General features: G+C 37.5%; 1 protein-coding gene across 2 annotated transcripts in view; it reads left to right on the forward strand.

Annotated features, from left to right (window-relative positions):
- LOC136874188 (methyltransferase-like protein 22) overlaps positions 1-21,579 on the forward strand; it is a 70,170-nt gene extending 48,591 nt beyond the window's left edge. For both annotated transcript variants that reach the window (XM_067147786.2, XM_067147787.2), the window contains one exon: positions 16,963-21,579. In XM_067147786.2, coding sequence (XP_067003887.2) covers positions 16,963-17,146 — 184 coding nt within the window. In that variant the 3' untranslated portion in view covers positions 17,147-21,579. The remainder of the gene's footprint in view (positions 1-16,962) is intronic.
- Positions 21,580-23,450: the final 1,871 nt, after the last annotated feature.

Raw genomic sequence — 23,450 nt, forward strand, 5'->3', positions numbered from 1 at the left:
TACGATGCCACAACCAAAGAATACATATATCTCAAAAACTGAAGATGTTACCGTCATGATTGTTGGTATATGGAAGCTCATTTATAAATAAAGAAACATATATCGTTTCTTTTCAGAAAATTCACTTAAGGGAGAGGGATGAAAGGAGATGAAAAAAAATGGAATTATTTTTATGAAGGTTACAGACATGAAAATTGGGATTTGGAGTCTCCGTTAAAAATGAAGAAACATGTCCTTTTTTGTTTTCAAAAAATCCAGTTATGAAGAGTGAATTGAAAAATTTGTTGAATTATTTTTATGAGGATACTTATATCTACAAAAATGAAAGATGTTACAGACATGAAAGTTTGTATTTTGAATCTTCTTTAAAAATAAAGAAACACTTATTGTCGGAAAGTCCACTTAAGGGGGAGGGGTTTGGAAAGAAGTGAAGTAGATGTTGTATTCTTTTTATGAGGATACTCATACAGTGGAACCCCGCTTAACTGAACTTCACTTAACCGAAACCTGGCTTAACCGAAATGCTCTGGCAAAATTGTATTTTATTTTGTTTTTACCTTCTCATTCTTAGCCGTCGAAATTAAAGTACCTATACATACCCCTCTATTTTTCCCTAACATTCATATGACTACCTGTTATATTTGCCATCATATCATTATTAGCTGACTTTTTTGCTAATTAAATTTCTTAGTAAGTTCCTTCAATCTCTCATGACTTATACAACCATTTCTAACCTCCACCTCCTGGGTGTATTGTGGTGCACAGTAGAGGTGGTGGTGGACTCGTCGAGGGAGTCATGGTAAGATGAAAATAGGTTGCGACCGAATGTTACACAGACGTCAGTGAGGCTGGAATAAACTAGGCCCAAAGAAGCATTCTGCCTGGTGGGTTTCATGTTATGCAGGTAGAGATGGAAACCTTTTATAAAGTTTGATAAAACGTAATTTTCCAGAGGAGAGTTTGTAATACCTGAAGTGTTTGATGTTCATTTGATGGAGGTGTTGAAATTGCCAAGAAGAATTATTTCATTGTGGTTGTCTAGGTCTGAGATTGTGAAATAGAAGTATCCTTCTACTATATTGAGATTGCTGGAAGAAGGTTTGTAAAAACAGCTGAGAAGTATATTTTTAGGGCTAGTGGCTATCTCTATCCTTATGATTCGCAGTTAGTTTCGAGATCTGTCGTATGTTTTGCTTTTAACCTGTTTTTAGAGGCAATTAACAGACCATCCGTGTGTTTTGGTCTGCCATGTTGTGATCTGTCCCGGCAAAATATTTGAAAGTCTTCACTGGAACATCTTTCTGGGCTCAATGTTGTGTTGTTCAACCGTGTTTCAGTGAAGTCAACAAATCAAAGTTATTTATCTCAGATGCAAGGGTATGAATGTCAGATGCCTTGTTTTTAAAACTTTGAACATTCTGGTAGTAGATGTTTGGTGACCCAGGGATTAAATGTATATAACCAGCTAATAAGACAAGTATAAGAAGTGAAGACGTGGTGAAGACATGGTCGCGCTTATCTCGCTTGGCAGCAGGGCTGGTCAAGCAAAGCACAAGCTTCAAGCACATAAAATACTAGTTCATGTTTTGCAAAGCACCACTCACATTGACAAATGATGTACAAAAATTTTCACTCACACAAAAGGATACAATCCGAATCAAAAATATAACTGTGAACAACACTAGTTCTTAGAAGAGAAAAAAATGTAACGGAGCAGCATTAGTGTACGGGTGCTTACCGGCTGCCATCTTGACACATCTTGTTCTGAATCTTCTAATAATTCACCGTCCATTTTTTATTGTCCCTTTTTTCTTTTTCCTTCTTACTCTATTATGGACACTTGTGTATGCTATGCAAAACACCCAAAATTATAGGACAGAAAACAGCTTCTGTTCAAAATTTCTATCAGAAAAATATTCGAACACACCTGGCACAAATCCGCATTGTACTTTCTATCACATCTATGTCTTTGGATCTGCTTGCTTTCTTAGCTCTTCATTTTTTGGGAAACTGAAGTATTTGATGTGATTTGGAAGGGAACTTTCCAGGTTTTCACGCTGCTGTTATTGTGCACATCAACCATACACCTCATACCAAGCATGTTTATATGCAATCCAGGACTTAAATCAAACCAAGTGGAACTCAGAATAACACTGGAATAAGAAAGCAGCTATTCAGCACAAGTCTAGACGCTAACTCATAGAAAGCATCATGAAACTATAAAAGCACAACATTGCAACTCACTTGCACATATGAAGGAACTCACTTAAAGCAACTCACACATTACTGTACAGATCCTTTGTGAGACTGACAGCAGGTGGGATACCTCAGTGAGTGGGGTCTGTCCGTGACGTCCTAACCCAAGCATAGGAGAAGCCTTCCAAATGCAGAAACCCCTGTTGTGGCTGACCTCTTTTATACCAACTTTGTACCTGGGTTACAAGTAATTACAAGCAGATAACTCATGTTTCAATTCACACAGACCTTACTTAGACATATGAAGTCACTTTTTTGAGGAAAAAATAATAATTACAAGCAATGAATTTCATATCAGTTCTGTACTAACTTGACAATTCTCGAATATAAATTCTAAAATAATTTGTATTTGTGGGTCCACCTTTTCAATACACAGAAGACTAAAACACTACAAATAAGTGGTAAATTTAGTCAAATAAAAAACATGGTATATTAATGAATGTAGGTTTTTGTGGCTCATTGTATTAAAATAAATAAATATCTAACTGGATTAAAGCCACTTATATATATTTAACAAAGCCGAGCTTTCTGCCAAATTACACTGGCCTTCTTCAGGGCATGTGAAGGTTTGCATGCAACACTGAGCAAAGATATTCTTCGAAGGAACGTGGAAGTCACGACCATACTATCCACAGTCCCCGCATTGACTGGACTCACGGATCGTTGCGCTGTGCTGTGGTGGTTGGGAGGGAAGTTCCTGATTCACCACCCTCTGTCCACAGTTTCTTGAGTGCATCACGCTGTGCCGTGGTGGTGTTATGCATGTATTTTTGGAGTACAGGTCTTTTTATCATGTCAATATAAGAGCAATCACAAGCACATGGAACCACCTCTTGAAACACCGGGCGTCTATGAAGTTGCTTGTTAGCACTGACACAAGTGTAATAGACTGATATAACTTTAAAACAATATTCTGGTAGTAGATGTTAGGTGACCCAGGGATTAAATTAATGATTAATTCACCCATGGGTGAATAATGCAAGTATTGAGGTTGAATTATTATCATCATCATCATCATCATCATCATCATCATCATCATCATCATTATTATTATTATTGTACCGGGAGGTACACACCAACGCCGCGCATTTAAATCTTGCGCCTTAAAGAACTCCTCTACAGGAGAAACAGTGAACTTGAAAATAGACCTACTTAAACCTTTACTCAGAAGAGGTCTGTACAGTAATTTGACGTAATTTTTTTATTGTGAAGTTTCCAGTACTGTGTGAATTTCTACTTGTTTTGTTTGCCCTTCATCAAGAAGTTTGGACTTTCTTGAACAGATGTCAATACAAAAACTATGATCATGCACCCTGGTGCGAAGTGGATGAACTTTGATTTAAAGAAGTTTTGTATTCATAAGTTTTTTTAACTAATTAATGTTCCTCATTTTTGTGTTGGCAATATTTATCTTTTCTTTCCGCCAGTTTTGAATTTAGCCAATCACGAATTTCTGTAATTAATTTTCCGCCTATCACAGGCTTCTTCCTCGATTCTGAGTGTCACTTTTGATGTTATCCAATAAAATCCCGTGGGTGTGTCTTGATTATTCCTGAAAGGTCTCGACCTTTCCCCAAGGGTTTATAAACTGCAGATTTTCACGTCTCTTGGCCATTTAATCGTCATCTAACTTAGTGTGTGTGTCAAGCAGGAGGCGCCTCTTTCATCAGGCAGCAGTTCTTCAGCAAGATAATGGCCAATTAACATCTTTATTTCTTGCTAGCTCTGCAGTTTAACCCGAGGGAGAGGTCCGAAACTTTAACTATGTAACCTACTTTTCTGAAAATGTAATTTCTGCCGGCTAATGTAAAAACTTCATAAGATCTTTAACTGTAAATCTGGGGTAGAGAGTGATGTACGCTCTCGAGCTCCCCGTCATATTGGCTTGAGGTGACTACGTTTTGTAACTGGTTTTCTTCCTTCCCGTAAAGTCTTAATTTATTCTTATACGAGTCACCTCCATAGTTTGGGAATAGCCCCTGTTTCATCGACTTAGTGCCCCTTAGGTTTTAAGAATGCATATTTAGGAGTGCAAGTACTCGCCTCCATTCGATTTGTGTTTTGGGCCATTTTCTTAACCTGTTCTTTTCTGCAACGGCCCAATAGGCTGGGTACTAGATACCCCTGTTTTAAATTTTGTAATTTGTGCCTTGGTGGCGAGTGATGGTAATTTTCTAATATTGCCTTGAATAAGCTTGGAAAGCTGAGAGCACGCAGCTCTTTTCATGTGTTGTAAAAGTGCCCCTGGGAGGCTTAACATTGCCATTTTGGGAGCAAATGCTCCAGGTATTAGGGAATTTCTGCCCTTTTGTAAATTTATGCTCCTGTGTAAAGTTTGAGCTCAAAAAAAATTTTTTTTGTAAAACTAGGGGCTTGTAGCCCAAGTCCCTTAAAAGATTTGAAATCATGGATTTTTCTAAGTCTTGTTTCTAAATTGCTATGCCATTGTCATATCACTAAAGTTGTTAATTTTGTTGTTTTTCAAAATATAACCTTCAGTTAAGTTTATTAAATTCTTTCCTTGACATTGTAGTTAGACCCATTCACCCCGGCACCTTCTTTCACCTCTGCGTTCCACGGGTAACCCCGTAACAATTATTATTATTATTCTTGCGTTCTGGCCTTCTAAGTACCACATTACAAATTCAATTCTTTCTCTTTAGTTGTTCTTTCCTTTTCTTCCAGTATTCTTTCATTGTTTCACTGTGCTTCTTTTTCCTGTCTTCAGTCTACTTTGTGCCTGTTTTGCTTTCCTTCCTCCCTTGAAATTATTTATTATTATTATTATTATTATTATTATTATTATTATTATTATTATTATTATTATTATTATTATTATTATTATTTATGATCGTGTTATTTGTGAGGTTATGTCATACTCATAAAACATGTAGTGTATATATCTAGATGAGTTTACTTAATGTAAGAACCTGTAATTAATAGTATATAATTTATTATTACTTGTATATATGGTGTGTAATCCATCAAGCATATCCTGGTGTTTAGGGGTCGTAGTAAGGATGTAAAGGAGAGTGCATATAAGTCTCTGGTAAGACCCCAACTAGAGTATGGTTCCAGTGTATGTGACCCTCACCAGGATTACCTGATTCAAGAACTGGAAAAAATCCAAAGAAAAGCAGCTCGATTTGTTCTGGGTGATTTCCGACAAAAGAGTAGCGTTACAAAAATGTTGCAATGTTTGGGTTGGGAAGAATTGAGAGAAAGAAGAAGAGCTGCACGACTAAGTGGTATGTTCCGAGCTGTCAGTGGAGAGATGGCGTGGAATGACATTAGTAGACGAATAAGTTTGAATGGCGTTTATAAAAGTAGGAAAGATCACAATATGAAGATAAAGTTGGAATTCAAGAGGACAAACAGGGTAAAATATTCATTTATAGGAAGGGGAGTTAGGGATTGGAATAACTTACCAAGGGAGATGTTCAGTAAATTTCCAATTTCTTTACAATCATTTAGGAAAAGGCTAGGAAAGCAACAGATAGGGAATCTGCCACCTGGACGACTGCCCTAAATGCAGATCAGTATTGATTGATTGATTGATTGATCGATTGATTGTTGATGTATGTGTTTTGTATGTGATGGCAGTTGAGTTGTGTCTTTGTGGCTACTTCAACACCAGGGTGAAAGAACACATCAGGTCAGTCAAGAATATCCAGAATTTGTCCAGAATTTATTAATGAACATAACAGGCGTTCAGCCCCGAATACATGTTCACAATAATAATAAATAAATAAATACTAACTACTGCTACTATACACCTTGGCCATGCCATGAAGCCCGTCAGATACCCCGGAAACGTGACCTCAAAAGTTAGGTCACCACGGTAGTCATCCTCCGTCTCTTCATGCCACGTCCCGCTACTCCCCTGTCTAATTCTAAATTCACACTTTCACTATACTAACTAACTACTACTACTACTATCCGGCCATGTCATCACCCTTGGAGAGAGAAAGGCCACCCTCCCGTCGATGACACGGCCGGCCCTCTCCCTGGGGTCTAACTATGGACCCCCATACTCCTTTGGGCGCGCCATGGAGTCCATCAGATGCTCCGGAAACGTGCCTTCAAATATAGGTCACCACGGCAGCCATCCTTTTTTCCCCATGGCACGTCCATACTTCTCTCCTAAAAAATACTCAATTCCTAAGCCACACCTACACTATCACGTCAAATAAATAATTAGATGAATAAATAAATAAATAACTAAATATAAAATACCCCCTACCCACATATAAAATAATAATAGTGATGTCAATAATAATAATAATAATAATAATAATAATAATAATAATAATAATAATAATAATAATAATAATAATAATAATAAAATAATGGTAATAATCATAATAATAATAGTAATAATAATAATATTAATAATCAACTGGCCAACGGTAGATTCCCTCTATGAACCGTTTGCCTTACTTACAAAATGATAATAAACTCACCTCTCTCCAGCTCCAAAAATTAAATACTCATACCAGACACAAATACAATAATACCACCTCCCAAATCCCACTAAATTAGCCGTAAATAAACCATCTCAATACCAAACCATACATCACCTAATCATAAATACTAAGCCTTCAATACTTCCAACACCACATTTCAGCAATAAATAAACCATCTCAATACAATCATGCCCTTAATTACTTACTTACTTGCTATATTATTGTTTTTTGCTTCTTGTTACAATACCCTCATTACTTCTCGCAACTCTCCACATGTCCGTTAAGTTTCTATTTCTCCCTCCGCTAAAACTCTGATTCTGTTCGAAAATCTCACGGGTTAACTCTGGCCTTACTTTTTTACCCTGATCTTGCCTTACTACACCACTACACTCGGCTCTCTCAGCTTCTTGTTGCTCCCTCTCCTTGCCTCCATCACCCATTTGTTCTTTCTCACTTCGCCTCTCTACCAGCACTTCTTCACACCGAACACTGTTATTGGTCACTTTAGCACTTGGCACTTCTCCCTGCCTCTCTTCACATGGTACACTGATACTTCTGGTATTTTGCCTATCATCTCCACTAATCGCTGCACTACTCTCTTTTTCTTCGGCCTGCTTTGACTTCATCCCTACGTTCATCCTCAGCACACTGTTATTTGTATTTCGCCTCATTTGCCTACAGTTTATTGCACTACTCTCCTTTTCCTCATCTTGTTTTAACTTCAATTCTAAATCCATCAATCTATCCACAGACCAGATCCTCTTCCAGCTTCTATCTGACACCACTAGATTTTGACCTCTAATAGTTGCCTTCAGCCCCTGTTTTACAGCCAGTATCCTGTGTTTTCTGAGTATCCTCTCTTTTTTGATCGCGTCACTTCCCACGTCTCTCTTTATCCATATTTTCTCCCTCTGTACGTTTCCCGCATTTGTTAACACAACATCCGCCATCAACGTTGAAAACAATTGTAACTTTATAGGCCTGTTGCCTCTAGTTCTCCCCACTCTCTGCACATCATCAATATCTACTTCACTAAAGTTTATTTTCATTTTTCCCTGTATTAGATCCACTACTTTATAAGTTGTAAGTACTTTGCCTTCTCTTGACTCCTCAGGCACTCCATAAATAAACAAGCACTTCTTCCTTCTGTATAAAGTATTTGCTTCCACTTCTGCTTTCAGCTTGCAATTCTCCTCTTCAAGTCGTCCTACTTTTTCCCTTAATGCTACCACTTCCTCGGTGTTATTTCTCGCCTGTGCAGCCATGTCGTCCGTTTTTTCTCTTATCCATACTTCCATTTTATCAATCTTACTGGTTTGTTCTTCAATCATCTCTTTTATTTGCCCGAAAGGGCAAACTTCTGTCAACACCTCTCTTACAGCTCTTTTGATAGCGCCCATATTTTCCCTTTCCTCATTTCTACTAGATGACGGGCCTGGGTTCAACTCGACCCCCCCAATACATAGTAAAATTATAATCACTGCTGCCGATAACAATAGTTCTCCTTTCCTCTCCATATCCATTTTACACCCACCTGGCTTCTTTTCTTCTTTCTTCATTTTCCTCTGCCATCTTCCTATCGTCACTCTGTACTGTTCTATACCGATCATTGTCGGCCCACTTCTCGGCAACCTTCCAACACTCCACACTCTCGAACTCCACTCCCCTCCCGGGACCCACAGCTCACTGCGACCTCCTTCGTCCGTGGCTTAGGCAAGACTGGCAGTCAAGAATATCACTCTTTCATTCTCCACAGAAAATGCTATATACCAATCCGCCATAGCAGAACATTTCTACAGTACAGACCATGAAATCCTCTTTGACTAGGTGAAAGTCATGACACCTATAAAAAATTTTATGGTCGACTTGTAAGGGAAGCCATAGAGATAGAGCTGCGCCCAAATAACATCAACAGGGAAGACAGCTTCATGTTATCAAATACATGGAGACCTTACTCCAAAAAATGCATGCATGACACCACCATGGCACAGCATGATGCACTCAAGAAACTGTCAACAGAGAGCAGTGAATCAGAAACTTCCCTCCCAACCACCACGGCACAGCGCGACGATATCTGAGACCATTTAGTGCAGGGACTGTGGATAGTATGGTCATGACTTCCAGGTTCCTTCAAAGAATTTCTTTGCTCACTGTCAGAGGCAGACCTTCACATGCTGTGATGAAGGCCATCGTAATTTGGCAGGAAACTCGACTTTGTTAAATATATATCTATATATAAGTGACTTTAATCCAGTTAGTATATTTATTTTTTTATTTTAACATGGTACATTGTTTCAGCCTTATTTGGATCATCCTCAACCAACTTTAAATATTGGAGAGACATCTTAAACAGTTACAAAATATCTTAATTTAAATAGATAAAATGGTGATAAACATGAAAAAGCTAATTAAAAATGTTTTAAAACACAGTAACACAGTGTATGGTGTCTGTCTTGAACATCTTCCTGCTTCGGATTTAATAAGAAATTTCAAAATGGTTAGGAACAAACTCGTCTTGTGTTACATCAGCTGTCTGTCTATCAGGCTTAATTGGAGGAAGTTCTCTTGTTCATTACGGAATGTGGACCTTGATAGTAGACAGAACGCTTCAGATAGTAAAATTTCAACATGGAACTGGATGTATTAGATGTCACTAGCAAGAGGTGTTGTAGTGTTTCCATGTTTGATAGAAAAACTATGTACAGTATACTACAGGGGAAAAGAAATCAAGAAGGTAGAAAAACAAATTGGGTAAATGATAAGAAAATGTCCATATTTTCTGGATTGTACTTACTGTCAGCATTAAATGGAGCGTTAGCATTTACCAAGATGTATGCTTTATTAGCACATTTAACTGAAAGAGTGGAGGGCCTATTGGTGATAGGGATAAAGCTGATGATAGATTCAAGGACCATACGATTTATGATTATCATATGTCATCCCATCCGCTAGGGATAATAGGGGTATAAGTCATATGTGGTACCAAGTTTGATTTAGAGCTCTTGCTTACACATTATTATTATTATTATTATTATTATTATTATTATTATTATTATTATTATTATTATTATTACTATTATTATTATTATTATTATTATTATTATTATTATTATTATTATTATTATTATTATTATTATTATTATTATTATTATTATTATTATTATTATTATTATTATTATTATTATTATTATTATTATTAACAAATACATCACAAATGGGAAATATCCCAGTGGCAATGGTCACTTATGGTAGTGTAATAATAAAGTCAAGTTAATTACCCAACAACAACAAACAAACAAATAAGAGTACAACAAGCAATTCCATGGAAAAAAAAATATTACAAGAATTACTACTTGTTTAACATTCTAAATTCAGCATCATCATATAAAAATTCACACACAACTTAAGTATTTTCAGTGCTTAACACTACGGCTTACAATACTATAGGTTGAGCTTACTACTAGCTTAACATTACAATGATAATAAAGTAAAGTTAAAAACATAATTACCCTACAAAAACAACACCACCAAGAGTACAACAAGCAAATCCCTGGAAAAAAAATATTACAAGAAATACCACTAGTTTAAGTTTAAAATTCTAAATTCATCATCATCATATACAAATTTACACACAGCTTATTTTCCAGTGCTTAACACTACAGCTTACAGTACTATAGGTTGAGCTTACTACTAGCTTAACATTACAAGTGATAATAAAATTCATTTAAAAACATAGGTAATTACCCAACAACAACAAGTACAACAAGCATTAATTCCCTGGAAAGAGAATACCACAAGAAAAACTACCAGTTTCACAATCTAAACTAAGCAGAAAATCACAAATTCAGTGTCAATAATTTACAACTTTTACTTTTCACTTTACACTAGCGCTAATGGTCTTCTTAAATAACTTGATATTGGAAGGGAATCTATAAAAAACTGCTGCAGGTAATTTATTCCAATCCCTTACGGTCTTGTTTGCCAGCCCCGTGGTGTAGGGGTAGCGTGCCTGTCTCTTACCCGAAGGCCCCGGGTTCAATTCCCGGCCAGGTCAGGGATTTTTACCTGGACCTGAGGGCTGGTTCGAGGTCCACTCAGCATACGTGATTAGAATTGAGGAGCTATCTGACGGTGAGATAGCGGCCCCTGTCTAGAAAGCCAAGAATAACGGCCGAGAGGATTTGTTGTGCTGACCACAGGACACGTCGTAATCCACAGGCCTTTGGGTTGAGCAGCGGGCGCTTGATAGGCCAAGGCCCTTCAAGGACTGTAGTGCCTTGGGGTTTGGTTTTTTATGATCTTGTTTACAAAAGAAAACTTGCCCACGTCTGTATGCTGGTTTCTAGCTCTAGATTTATGCTTATGATTGTTTCTCGATAAGTATGAGGGAGGTTCTAACTTACTCCTAATACTACCCCAGGCAGCCCTTCCTGAATAGCTCTTATAAAGACCACACAGGTGAGCTTTAGTTCTTCTAGATTTAAGACTTTCCCAATTAATGGTATTCCTCCTATTCCTGTTTACAAAACGCATTGTTTTTCTTTGAACTTTTTCTAGAGAATTTATTATACCCGCCCTGTACGGATCCCAGCATGCAGATCCATATTCGAGAATCGGTCTTATCAAGCATTTATAAGCCTTACTTTTGGCACCAGAATTAGCTTTCTTGAGATTCCGCATCATAAAATGTAACGATCTCCAGGATTTCTTAACTACATTTTCCACTTGCTCTGACAAGTTTAAGTCTTTTCTAATACTAACACCTATGTACTTACAACTATCAACTTCAACAACACTTTCCCCACCAATTTTATAATCCCTTTTTCCTGTCATTTTCTTTTTACTGAAACACAATTTCTTGTTTTTTCCGCTGAGGATTTTCATTCGATTTTCATGCGCCCATTATTCAATCTTATCTAAATCCTGCTGAAGCAATAGTTTGTCCTCCTCTGTCTTTATCTCTTGGTATATGACACAATCATCGGCAAAGAGGCGCACTTCCGATTTTATCGAATCAGGCAGATCATTCATGAAAAGTATGAAAAGAATTGGCCCAATAACGCTACCCTGAGCCACACCAGATGTAACACTTAATGGAGAAGAGAGTTCTTCCTTTGAAGATTTCCTGTATCCATTTTACAACTCTGACTTGTTAAGGAGGATGTCATGTGGCACAAGATCGAATGTCTTAGCAAAATCAATTACTATTGCATCAATCTTTGACCCACTGTCGAGCTTATTTGATATATTTTGACATATGGAGCAGAGCTGATTTTCGCAGGAGAAGCCTTCCCTAAACCATGCTGCCCCTTAAATATCATTCCAGAAGAATCCCATTTTAACCTCAAATAATCTACTATTAATTGCTTCATTTGTTTGCATACAATTGACATAAAACTGTGGTTATTCAAGTCGTTCTTGTCACCCCCGTTGCGAATAGGAATTACAATGGCCGATTTCCAATCTTCTGGAACCTTCGTATTGTTCAGTGATATAACTTATTAAATATGGTAGGATCGCTTCACCCCCGAGTTTAAGTGCCTCTCCGGAAATAGAATCTGGCCAACAATATTTACTTCTTCTGAGTTTAGAAAGACCTTTATGCAATAATGCTTTAATTTGGAAATCATTATTAGTTTTCGAAAAACTGTTCCTGAATAACTGTGTCGCCGGATTAAAAACCTTTCCGTAGTACTTATTTCATGCTTCCGCTTTATCTATATCGTTGTTGCCAATAAATCCCGTCCTATACAAAGAGAAGGAACTGACTTGTTCTCTCCCTTCAATCTTCGTATATATTTTTAAAAAGGGTTCCAGGAGTTTTGATTTTCATTTAGGATATTATTAAGATATTTCTCTTCGGCCACTTTCTTTTCTGCTAGCAAACTTTGCTTTGCACACATTGTTATTTCTTCTGTTGAACGCTCTCGTGGATCTTAGGTTTAAGCTTCCTAATAGTCGCAGTGTAGTACGGCGGATCTGAATTTTTCCTGATTATCCTTTTGGAAATTAATTTATTCAGTCCAGTATTTAAAATGGTTTTGAAGTTCTCCCAAATTTCATCCATCCCTTTGCCCTCCTTTAACCAGTTAGTATAGCGCAACCTCAGAAGGTTTTGAAAACCTGCAGAGTCTCCCCTCGCATAACACCAAATAGTCTTAGAAATTCTCACATGCCTCGTATTACAAGTTTCCCAAGAAAGATCGAGTACGACTGCACTGTGGTCACTAATCCCCTGAATTACGTCACAAAATATAACTATGTCATCCGGTCTGATTAGAAAAACATCTAAAAGTGCTTGTTTACGTGTGTTCTTTGTAACGACTTGGGGAAAGCCATTATTCCACACTAATAAGTTAACTGCTTCCTGCAGTAGGCCCCCTGTAGTTGACCCAGCCAGTTTACTGATGGTAGGTTTAGATCCCCTGCAATTATAGTTCTTTTCCCATAGCTTATATTTGCATATGTCAATTCTGAAAAACGAGTGATCGTGTTTAAACCTGATTTTGGCGGGCGATAAGCTCCAATAATTACTACATTTTGTTTATTGGGGGCATTATTTACCTCCACCCCATTTATTTCGCAAATATTGAGAACACATTTTAACATATTGCTTATCTCTGACCTAACACAAATGAAAATTGCCCCTCCTTTTTATCCCATCTAAACGTTAGAAATTTTGACCTGAATATTTCTGAATATTTATCCGACAACCAACTTTCCGTTCCCAAAATTATATCAGGGTCACTCGCGTCATCTAAGTTTTTGAATTTTGTGCTTTTATTACCAATACTTCTGCAGTTTACCTGCAACAATCTAAGAAACTTACCCAATCCGGTATCACTGCCTCTCACAATATCCTGTTGGTGGCCCCGTTGTTGTTGTAGCTGCATCGAATCTGCTCCCATCGTGGATCGTCATTCGGCTGCCTGTTCTGCGTCGTCATCCGTTTGGGTGGAAAATTACTCGGTAATCCTCGAAAAGAATTCACCTAGTCTCGCCACTCCTCGCTGGTTTAGATGAAGTCCAACCCTGCTGAAGTCCCTGTCATCGATCCAACTGACGCCGTCTACGAAGAGTGATCCGGAATTTTCTGCCACCCACTGAAGCTCTTCGTTCAATCAGCCAATCTTCTTCCATGATACATCTGACCTTATTATACCACTAGTTACAACATTTGCTTTCAGGAACATTTTCTTAGTCGAGTTCACTTGATCATAAATGTCCCCCATTATATGTTCAGTCCGTTGCCTTCTTAAATCATTAGTTCCTATGTGGAGGATTACTACTTCCTCATTCCCACCGCATTCGTCCTCTATTTTCCTATTCATCTGTTCCGCTTGAATTCCTGGCATACACATCACTTTCACTGACCTATTTTCCTGTCCTGTATGCCACACGATAGAATTGCCTATCACCACACAATTTACAGTTTTGATATTCTCCACAGATGAATGAGTGCCTACATTTCTCATATACAATTCTGTAACTTCTTTTGCAGCTCCACAATAATGAGATTTACTTCATTTAATTCCCGTTGTAGTTCATCAATTTTTTTTTTTTTACACTAGTCACATTCCCATTTATGAAATACTTTCTACATGCCATCCTTTCCTTACCACTGTCCAGGGCATTTAGCTTACCACACTTGAAATGAAACCACATTCCACATGTATCACACTTAGCACCACCGGGCGAGTTGGCCGTGAAGTTAAAGGTGCGCAACTGTGAGCTTGCATCCAGGAGATAGTGGGTTCTAATCCCACTATTGGCAGCCCTCAAGATGGTTTTCTGTGGTTTCCCGTTTTCACATCAGGCAAATTCTGGGGCTGTACCTTAAGAAAGTTCATGGCTGCTTCCTTCCAACTCCTAGGCCTTTGCTATCCCATCATCGCCATAAGACCTATCTGTGTTGGTGCGACGTAAAGCCACTAGCAAACAAAAAAAAAAAAAAAAGCCACTTAGCACCAGATCTTAAGTTCCTCTTACATCCTACACACTTCACGTTCACTACCTCTTCTGAAGCTGGTTGAACAGGGTCTGGGTTTAACTCCAAGCCTCCTATAACAAGTAATGAGGTAATGAGTGCCAACTATATAACACTTCCCGTGTAATTGCCTGCTGCAGGTGATTCCAAATTCATTTTTATTATTTCATCAAAGGATATTCATTTTTTCAGAAATTTCATTCACATTGAAGTTAGGATTATTTCTTTGTTCCAGATGTATGTGGATGTTTTCAAATATGTTAAGCAAGGCACCTTTATTAGCTGTATGTACAATGTCCAGATCTTGGTCTATAGAAGAAAATGAGGGATAGAACTCGGTCATACGTTCACTGAGGGCAGAGAATGTATTATGTTCCTTGGTGTTTATAGGTTATTTTTGACAGGTTAAAATATTCCTCCCTTTAAAATATTCCTCCCTGTCTGACCAGTGTGATCAGCATCATATTGGAGGCATTTAAAAGCCAGAATTCAAATGTTTATTGTTGTAGTTTAAAACGTGTATGTTGTAGAAAAGCTTTAAATTGTTGTTGTTATTTGTTCTGATGCAAAATTGAAATTCTGTCCTTTAGATATATTTTTGAGCTGATATAAGTTACTGTACTGTTGTAATCCTTCTTTTCCTTAGGTTCTTCCTTCAGTCTGGTAATTGGCTTGTTTATATTTTGGTGATGATTTTGTCAGCTGTAGCTGTTATTGAAAGCTATTACAAACTATCCACGTCATGTCCGTAGCGATATGGCAATATAACAATCAAAGAAATATTTAGCCATCTAATCGATACCTTTATTTGCCTTCGGCAGTTTTATAAAATCATTAATAGTACATGTTTTGACTGCTTTGCTGGCATCATCAGCTATATTCACATAAGCTTTTGTGAATATAGTTGATAATGATTTAGTTAGGTGGCTAAATATTTCTTTGATTGTTAGATTAAAAGGTATAGCATATATATTGTTTATTTCTTTTTTTATAATTTATGTTGTATAGTGGAACTTTAAGAGCTCGATAGACCATGCTATAAAAGGTGGCTTTTTGGTGTGCACTAGTGTGTAGGGAATCCTGTTTGATGACATTAGCATTTTGAGTGGTTTTTTTTAAATGTCAAAAGTAAGATTTATTATTAAAATGTCGAAAAATACATTTTTGTTAATCTTAAAATCATGAGAAATAATATCTTTCTTACTTTTGACATACTTTTCCCAAGTCTTCCCACCCCAAACTTTGCAACATTTTCGTAACACTGCTCTTTTGTTAAAATCACTCAGAACAAATTGTGCTGCTATTCTTTGGATCTTTTCCTGTTTTCTAATCAAGTAGTCCTGGTGTAGGTCCCGTACACTGGAACCATACTCTAATTGTGATATTATCAGAGTCTTGTATGCCCTCTCCTTTACATCCTTTCTAGCAAAGCAATGCTAAGTAATCTCCATACAGGCCATGAAGGTCCTGGGAGGGGTGGAAAGTAAAGGCTTCCACTATCTGTAACCTTGGCACTTGGTTGGGTGGAGCAGTTAGCTCTATGCCCGGCCGCTTTTGCCCCTAGGAATTAACTGGGTACTCATTTTTGGTGTAGAGCTGAGTGAACCTCAGGGCCATGTGCACCTCCGAAGTGGAAATCTAGTTTCTTAAATTTGTCGACATCCTGACAGGGAATCGAACCCATGTTCTTCCGGATGAACTGAGCATGCTTTTACTGGCTGAGTAACCCCTTTTTCATCCTTTCTGCAACTCCTAAATACCCTCATAACCATGTGAAGAGATCTGTAACCTTTATGTACAATCCTATGTGATTACCTCAAAGCTGATTTTTCCTTATGTCTAGGTATTTACAGTGACCCCCATGAGGAGATCATGCGAACAGCCATTGAAATTTATATGTAGAGAGATTCTACACAAAAGACTGAAAAATTAATTCTATTTAGAAGAAAATAGAACCTATTATTAAGCACAGTAGTTTTCAGTATTCCCCTTTCACTTATTGTTTAAAACATTTTGTTTATAATTAATTTGTAAAATTTATAAGTTTTAGGAAATCTGATTGATTACAATATGACTTAGGAACTTGAGATAAGTTTTTTTATTTTACACTGAATCAAAAAATGGTACACTTATCAAGACTCAAACTGACATTATCTGTATTGTTAGCACAAAAGAAAGGGACTTATTTTCATTGTATTTTGCAATCATTGACTGTTATTTCTAATAAATATTTTTAATATTCTTTTCTTGCAGATACGTGTTCACTGTCTCCGATCTTGAGTGTGTTGCCCCCTGCTACGAGCACTTCCTCTCTTGCTTCAATAAAGCACGTTCTGGCTCTCACTGGCAGGTCAATCAGATTCCCATTGACTTTCCTCAATATTTTAACTATGACAGAGTCAAAGAGCTGGTTCTCTGGAGGATTATCTCAGAATAACATTTAGTTACTCCTTGTTTTTAAGAACAGATAACTGATTACTTGGTTTGAAGTAGATGATGTGTATAATTAGTACCTCATTGATAATTTTTTAATTATTACATGTGAAAAGAGCGATTCATTTCTGAAGTGTATTAGAACATAACTGTTAGATTTCATTAGCTATTTTATTTTCTTAGCATGCTGTTGTTTATCTTTTAGGAGCCCCACATCTGCGTCCTCTGTGCATGTTACTTTTCTGACCTGTTTGGTAGCTTCAGTTTGAAAAAGTCATCATTTGATACAAATACACCATATGAACATAATTTACAAGAAATGCAGAATCCTAATATTCTCAGAGAACAGAGATCTAGATTTGTATATCCAAGTCTACTAGCTAGTGTTCCGACAGTAACAAGGTTTTGTCAATATCTTCCCGAATGCCACAGTATGTGCAAAGAGGGCATTCGTTCATGATGTGCAAAATGGTCTGGAACTCTCCTCCACAATTCTAGAGACTTCTTTGAAGCTGTAGTGATGCTGTGTGATGATACATTTTCAACAGTTAGTGCAGAACCTGTTGAGAGATGTTGAAACCAGCTGGAACATGGTTTGGATTAAGGAGGTTGGATCACTCTGGGGCTGCGTGAATCCATTCCACAGCTTCTATAACTATAACCACAAGCTACTGTCCCATCACATTACCAGACAAATGAGAAACTACGGAAAGTTTTATAAAGACCATTTGGTGGGCTTTGGAAAGCACAACAGAGATGTTGGGGCAATAGCAGCATCGATGTGCTATGGTCAGGTTGATGTACAAAACATATCGAGAAACCTCCGCATTGGTGGAGATTCCAGTTTTCTTTTTGAACAAAACTCTGAATTTCATCAGAAACATTTTTCAGTTTCTGGCTTGACTTCACTGGAACGGACATTAGAAGAAGCTGTGCATTACTCAAGACCACATTTGATTTGATTTTATAAAAAATAAGTAAAGGCCAGGTTTTGAGCTTATATGAGAGAGATTCAGGATGAATATTTGAATACAGATTATAGTTTCAAACCAGCCTGATCTTCTAGCTTGTACTAGTTTCTTGGTAGAGTTGTTTCATTCTTGGCAGCATTTTGTGAGCAGACCAACAGATTAAACCAATAAATTAACAGAAGGGCTCAAGCGTCTGCAAACTTGTACAGTTCTGTATCACAGCTTGTATGGGACAAAAGCTTCTGAAGTGCCATTGTATAACTCAGACCTGCTTTCCAATACAACCTGTGGACTAGAAGCTGCTACCCTGACTAGGAGGATACAAGTAAGAGACATGAAGTCTGTATGCAAAACACTTCGGCCTGCCTCCAAGTAAGGCTGCAACAAAGTGCAGTGTTCTCCCTAGGATCTTTTTAATGGGCCCAGCCGTTTTCACTGACCGCGCAGCTATCATAACCTAGATATCTGCTAGTTACATAATATTTCAAGTTGCTGTACGTCGCACCGACACACATAGATCTTATGGCGACGATGGGACAGGAAAGTGCTAGAAATGGGGAGAAAGTGGCCGTGGCCTTAATTAAGGTAAAGCCCCAGTATTTACGTGGTGTGAAAATGGGAAACCACGGAAACCCATCTTCAGTGCTGCCGACACTGGGGTTCGAACCCGCTATTTTCCAAATGCAAGCTCACAGTGGCGCAGCTCGGTTTATGTAATACTAATACATATTTCAGTCATCAAAAACCTACAGCCTGTTTTCCAGTCAGTGACCGAGTCAGAGATGGAATGAATGAAGCCCCCATCTTGCGGCGAGGATAGAAATTGTGCCAGCTGCCAAAGCCTGTCACACTCCTCTGAGGCAATGATTAATGACTGAAAGATGAAATGAAATGATAGTGGAGAGTGTTGCTGGAATGAAAGATGACAGGGAAAACTGGAGTACCTGGAGGAAAACATGTCCCGCCTCCGCTTTGTCCAGCACAAATCTCACATGCAGTGACAGGGATTTGAACCACAGAACCCAACGGCGAGAATCCGGCGCGCTGCCGCCTGAGCCATGGAGGCTACACGTATTTCAGTCATTATGTGTTCCTAATTAAAATGTAAATACTGTAAAACTGTTTATTTGAATAAAAAGTTTCATTGTTGTCAGCAATAACGGACGGACGGATGGATGGACGGGTGGGTGGGTGAGTTGATCTTGTTCATTTGCGCACTTGGTCTGCTGAAATGGAGAATTGGTGATGATGACATTTTAGTCTTCTCTATTACATCACAAGTTCTATGTTCACTTCCTCTAGCCACATTCACACTGAGGCAGATTCAATTTATTGCCCTAGTAAACTGTTTTAACATTGTTGGTTAACACATTGGAGATGGCCATATTTAAATGAGCTACCCTCCAGAAATCGCAGGATTTTTAATAGTTTTTGAAATTTTTTCAATGCTAGGGTAAGCCATGATTACAACATCTTTCGGAATATTTAGAAAGATCACACTTTCTTCTACACAAAAATGAGATTTAATTATCATAATAGTGCAGCAATTTTTAAATAAAAATTTATGAAGATAGTAATTTTTACAAAGTAATTAAAAAAAAAAATCTGATGCAGCTAAGGATGCCAGTTTGGTTGTTAATATTTCGAAATCTATTTAATGTTGTGGATACAGCTACTGATACACACTGATACAGATTCTAACCTAATTGGTCAATTGGCACTGGTATCCTAGTTTACAACCAGGAATTTGCTTTCCCACTGTTCGTTGTTTGACGATGGAGTCACATCGAGTTGCTGCAGGTTGTCATCTGTACACAGGAAACACCCACATTTTTAGGAAGCGGTATAAAATAGTATTATAGAACCCACTTCAGGAAGGGGTATAAAACTACGTTACACTTCACACCAATTTGAAATTAGCTCATTATCTACATTTACTTGCCTGAAGTGCCAAAATCATCATGTTTACTTAGTGTGTAATTGTTATCCTCATTTTCAGAACTCGTGTCTTCCATAAGAACATCCATTATGGATTCGTTGTTGAAATTTTGCACACTTGAATTAGACATTCACAAGAATTACACAAACAAGCTGCCTCTTGAACACACATTCTTCCCTTCGGCATGTACTGTAAGTACTTTCCCGTCCATTTTACAGCTGAGAGTCAACGATGACGCAGGCCCAGGTTATGTAGGAACGTGGCTGTGTTATTAGTGCCTTGAAAGAAGAGCTCTTGACTTATGCTCATAACTAGTACATTGGATGCTTATAGAAGCAGTCAACAGTATCCTAGTGGAATCACAGCTCGCTGAATTGGCATCTACTCTTTTTTAGCTATAGTGAAAATGTGCCCATAGATTCTCCAAGCTCCGTCAGCAGCAATGAAATAGCGCGCCCTTAGTTCTACAAGCAGGGTCTCCAATGTGTAAAATCAATTTTGCTTTTGCGAGGATTAATTTTGTATTGACAACAGTTCTCATAAACAATGTGCAATTTGTTTATTTCAGCATGTATGAACCTAGTATTCAGTTGTCTTGTTCACAACTAGCTGGTCTAGTTATTAGTCCAATTATTATTATGCTAGATAAGGAAGAAATAGAGAAGAAGAGCTTATTTATCAAAGCATCTCTTAGTTTGATAAACAGATAATGTCTTCTGTCTGTGTACTCATCTTACTAGGAACATTCCTCTTTTTCTGTATGTTTTCCTTACCCAGTTTGATATGTCTGCCTTGTTTATTGTTACGACAGACATTTGCTGAGATCTGAAGTGATCAAACAACAGTTCTGTATCTTTGAATGAAACATAACACATTCAGTTGAGTCTAACCCTTCGAAGCCAAATAAATATCACCATTTATTTAACTCTACCCGTATCTATATTTCTGGAAACTTATGGGTATACAGGGTGGTCAGAAACAACGTGAACTGGGTATGTGTACGTTAGAGGATTGGTCATAGTAATAAATAATTTGAAAAAATTAATTCATTATCTTGCACTGTTCTTATTTTATTAGCTGCTGAAGTTAGCCAGTCAGATCACTTTGCAGGCAAATTCAAATGGGCTTTGTGAGGTGATGTTGCTAAATCTGCACGTGACTTAAGACCAGTTTGGGAGCCATGCCAAGAAATTGGCAACAAATACAAACACATCATGGGTTCCAGCCAGTGTCACATAGCAAACTTGCCCTAGATGAACTGAGAAAGTTTTTCAGAAGTTGTGGTTTTCTGTTCATCTTTCTTTTTAATTTTTCATTTGCACCTTGAACAAATCTTCATATTTAGTCTAGTAGTGAGAGGTTTCATACCAATGACTACCATTATTTCCTCATTGTTATTGGTTACATTACAAGCTTTACTCTGGATATTGTTAGCTATATAAACCTGTAACTAGGGAGTTGTGTTGCTCAAATCAGTTGAATGTGTTGTAAGATAATGTTTATAAGAATATATTATTTTGTTATTAACTCCAAGTTTTTATTTTCTCCATGTTTCTACCTGTCTTTATCCCAATACAGTGGAGTCTCAGTATTTGAAGTCTCGATAGTTCAATGTTCCCATAAATCCGAACTGAAAATTTTGAATAACAAAAATAATAAGTCATCACTTCTCAGTGCTTGGGTGCCTTAAATGAGGTAAAAGCTGAGCATAACACATGCGAGACTGACCTTGAACGCAATCTTGCATCCCTGTCCCTTCTTGCACTTAAAGGCAACTATGCTTTATACTGGACAACAGCCTGAGGCAACCCCGATGGACACATTTGACAGTTATTTAATTGTGATGAAATGATTGTTTGTTTTCATCAGTACTGGAATAGTCCCATAATGTTTAATTTAACCAACACATCTAAAAAGGAAAAAAAAAAAAAAGTTTATAAAATATGAGTCCTTGATGAAAAATCTTGATGATGGGCATCGTGTCTAGCTGTCACAATTATAATACACAATATAATGTTTGTTGCATTGATAGCACTGTTTGATACATTGTGGAATCAATCTTGTCCTTAATTAATATTAAACCAGTTGTGACAGTGAATAGTATACTTAGGAAATTGACAGAGGGGGATATCTATAAATTAAATCAATGAATGCAGTGGCCTGTAGTTGTTTGAATGGTCGATATGGATCATGTGTTTGAATCCAGAAAAGATATCTGGAAAAAGGAAAGCTAAAGCGTTGTGTTGTAAAAGAAGGAAAAAGGCAAAGGAGGAAAAAGATATTATATGAGACTTACCTCCACTCCAGCAGACTTCAAAGGTATTTTCCACAGATGGCAGAGCTTGCCACACTGATTGCTACGTTCAAACTGGGGGTACGTTGCAGAAGGGGTGGAGGAGTGGAGGCGGTAAGAAGATGTAGGAATAGTGAAAAGTTGATAGGGGTTATAGAGCCCCTGTTCAAACTAAATTTTGTTTTTCTTACAAAATTGTAAATTTTTGTTTTCTATCGATTGGAATAATTACATCAAATAAAATATTTGGCCTTTCCGATATCTCATTTTTTTTTTTTTTGTTAGGGGCTTTACGTCGCACCGACACAGATAGGTCTTATGGCGACGATGGGATAGGAAAGGCCTAGGAGTTGGAAGGAAGCGGCCGTGGCCTTAATTAAGGTACAGCCCCAGCATTTGCCTGGTGTGAAAATGGGAAACCACGGAAAACCATTTTCAGGGCTGCCGATAGTGGGATTCGAACCTACTATCTCCCGGATGCAAGCTCACAGCCGCGCGCCTCTACGCGCACGGCCAACTCACCCGGTAATATCTCATTTAAATTGTAGTTAGGATTAAGATATTGTTTGAGATGAATGAAGCAATTCTCGAAGATATTGAGCATAGTGCCTTTCCCTCTGACCTTCAAGATGTCCATATCCTGATTTATAGATGTGACCTGATGGTTAGAGTCTACCATATGTTGGCATATGGCAGAAAAGCTATTATATTTCTTTGCGTTGATATGTTCTAAATAACATGTAGTGAAATTTCTTCCTGTTTGTCCCACATATGTCGTGTCACATTCATTACACTTCACTTTGTAAACCCCAAAAATTGAGAAACCTATTATGAGGATTAATTAAGTGTATGTTATGAAATATAGAAGAATTGTTATTACTTTTTTAAAAGCTATGTTCAAATTGTGTTTCATTAAAAAAAAAAAAAAAAAAAAAAAAAAAAAACCAGGAAAGAGCGATTATGAACTTGAAGCGGTAAGTGTTGTTGAAGTTGATAGTTGTAAGTACTTAGGTGTTACTACTAGAAAAGACTTAAACTGGTCGAGGAATTTAAATTTAAGAATTTAAATTTTAAGTCCTTATTGAACCAAGAATAACAGATAAGT

This window comes from Anabrus simplex, chromosome 5 (genome assembly GCF_040414725.1).
Source record: "Anabrus simplex isolate iqAnaSimp1 chromosome 5, ASM4041472v1, whole genome shotgun sequence".
NCBI classification, from domain to species: Eukaryota; Metazoa; Arthropoda; class Insecta; order Orthoptera; family Tettigoniidae; genus Anabrus; species Anabrus simplex.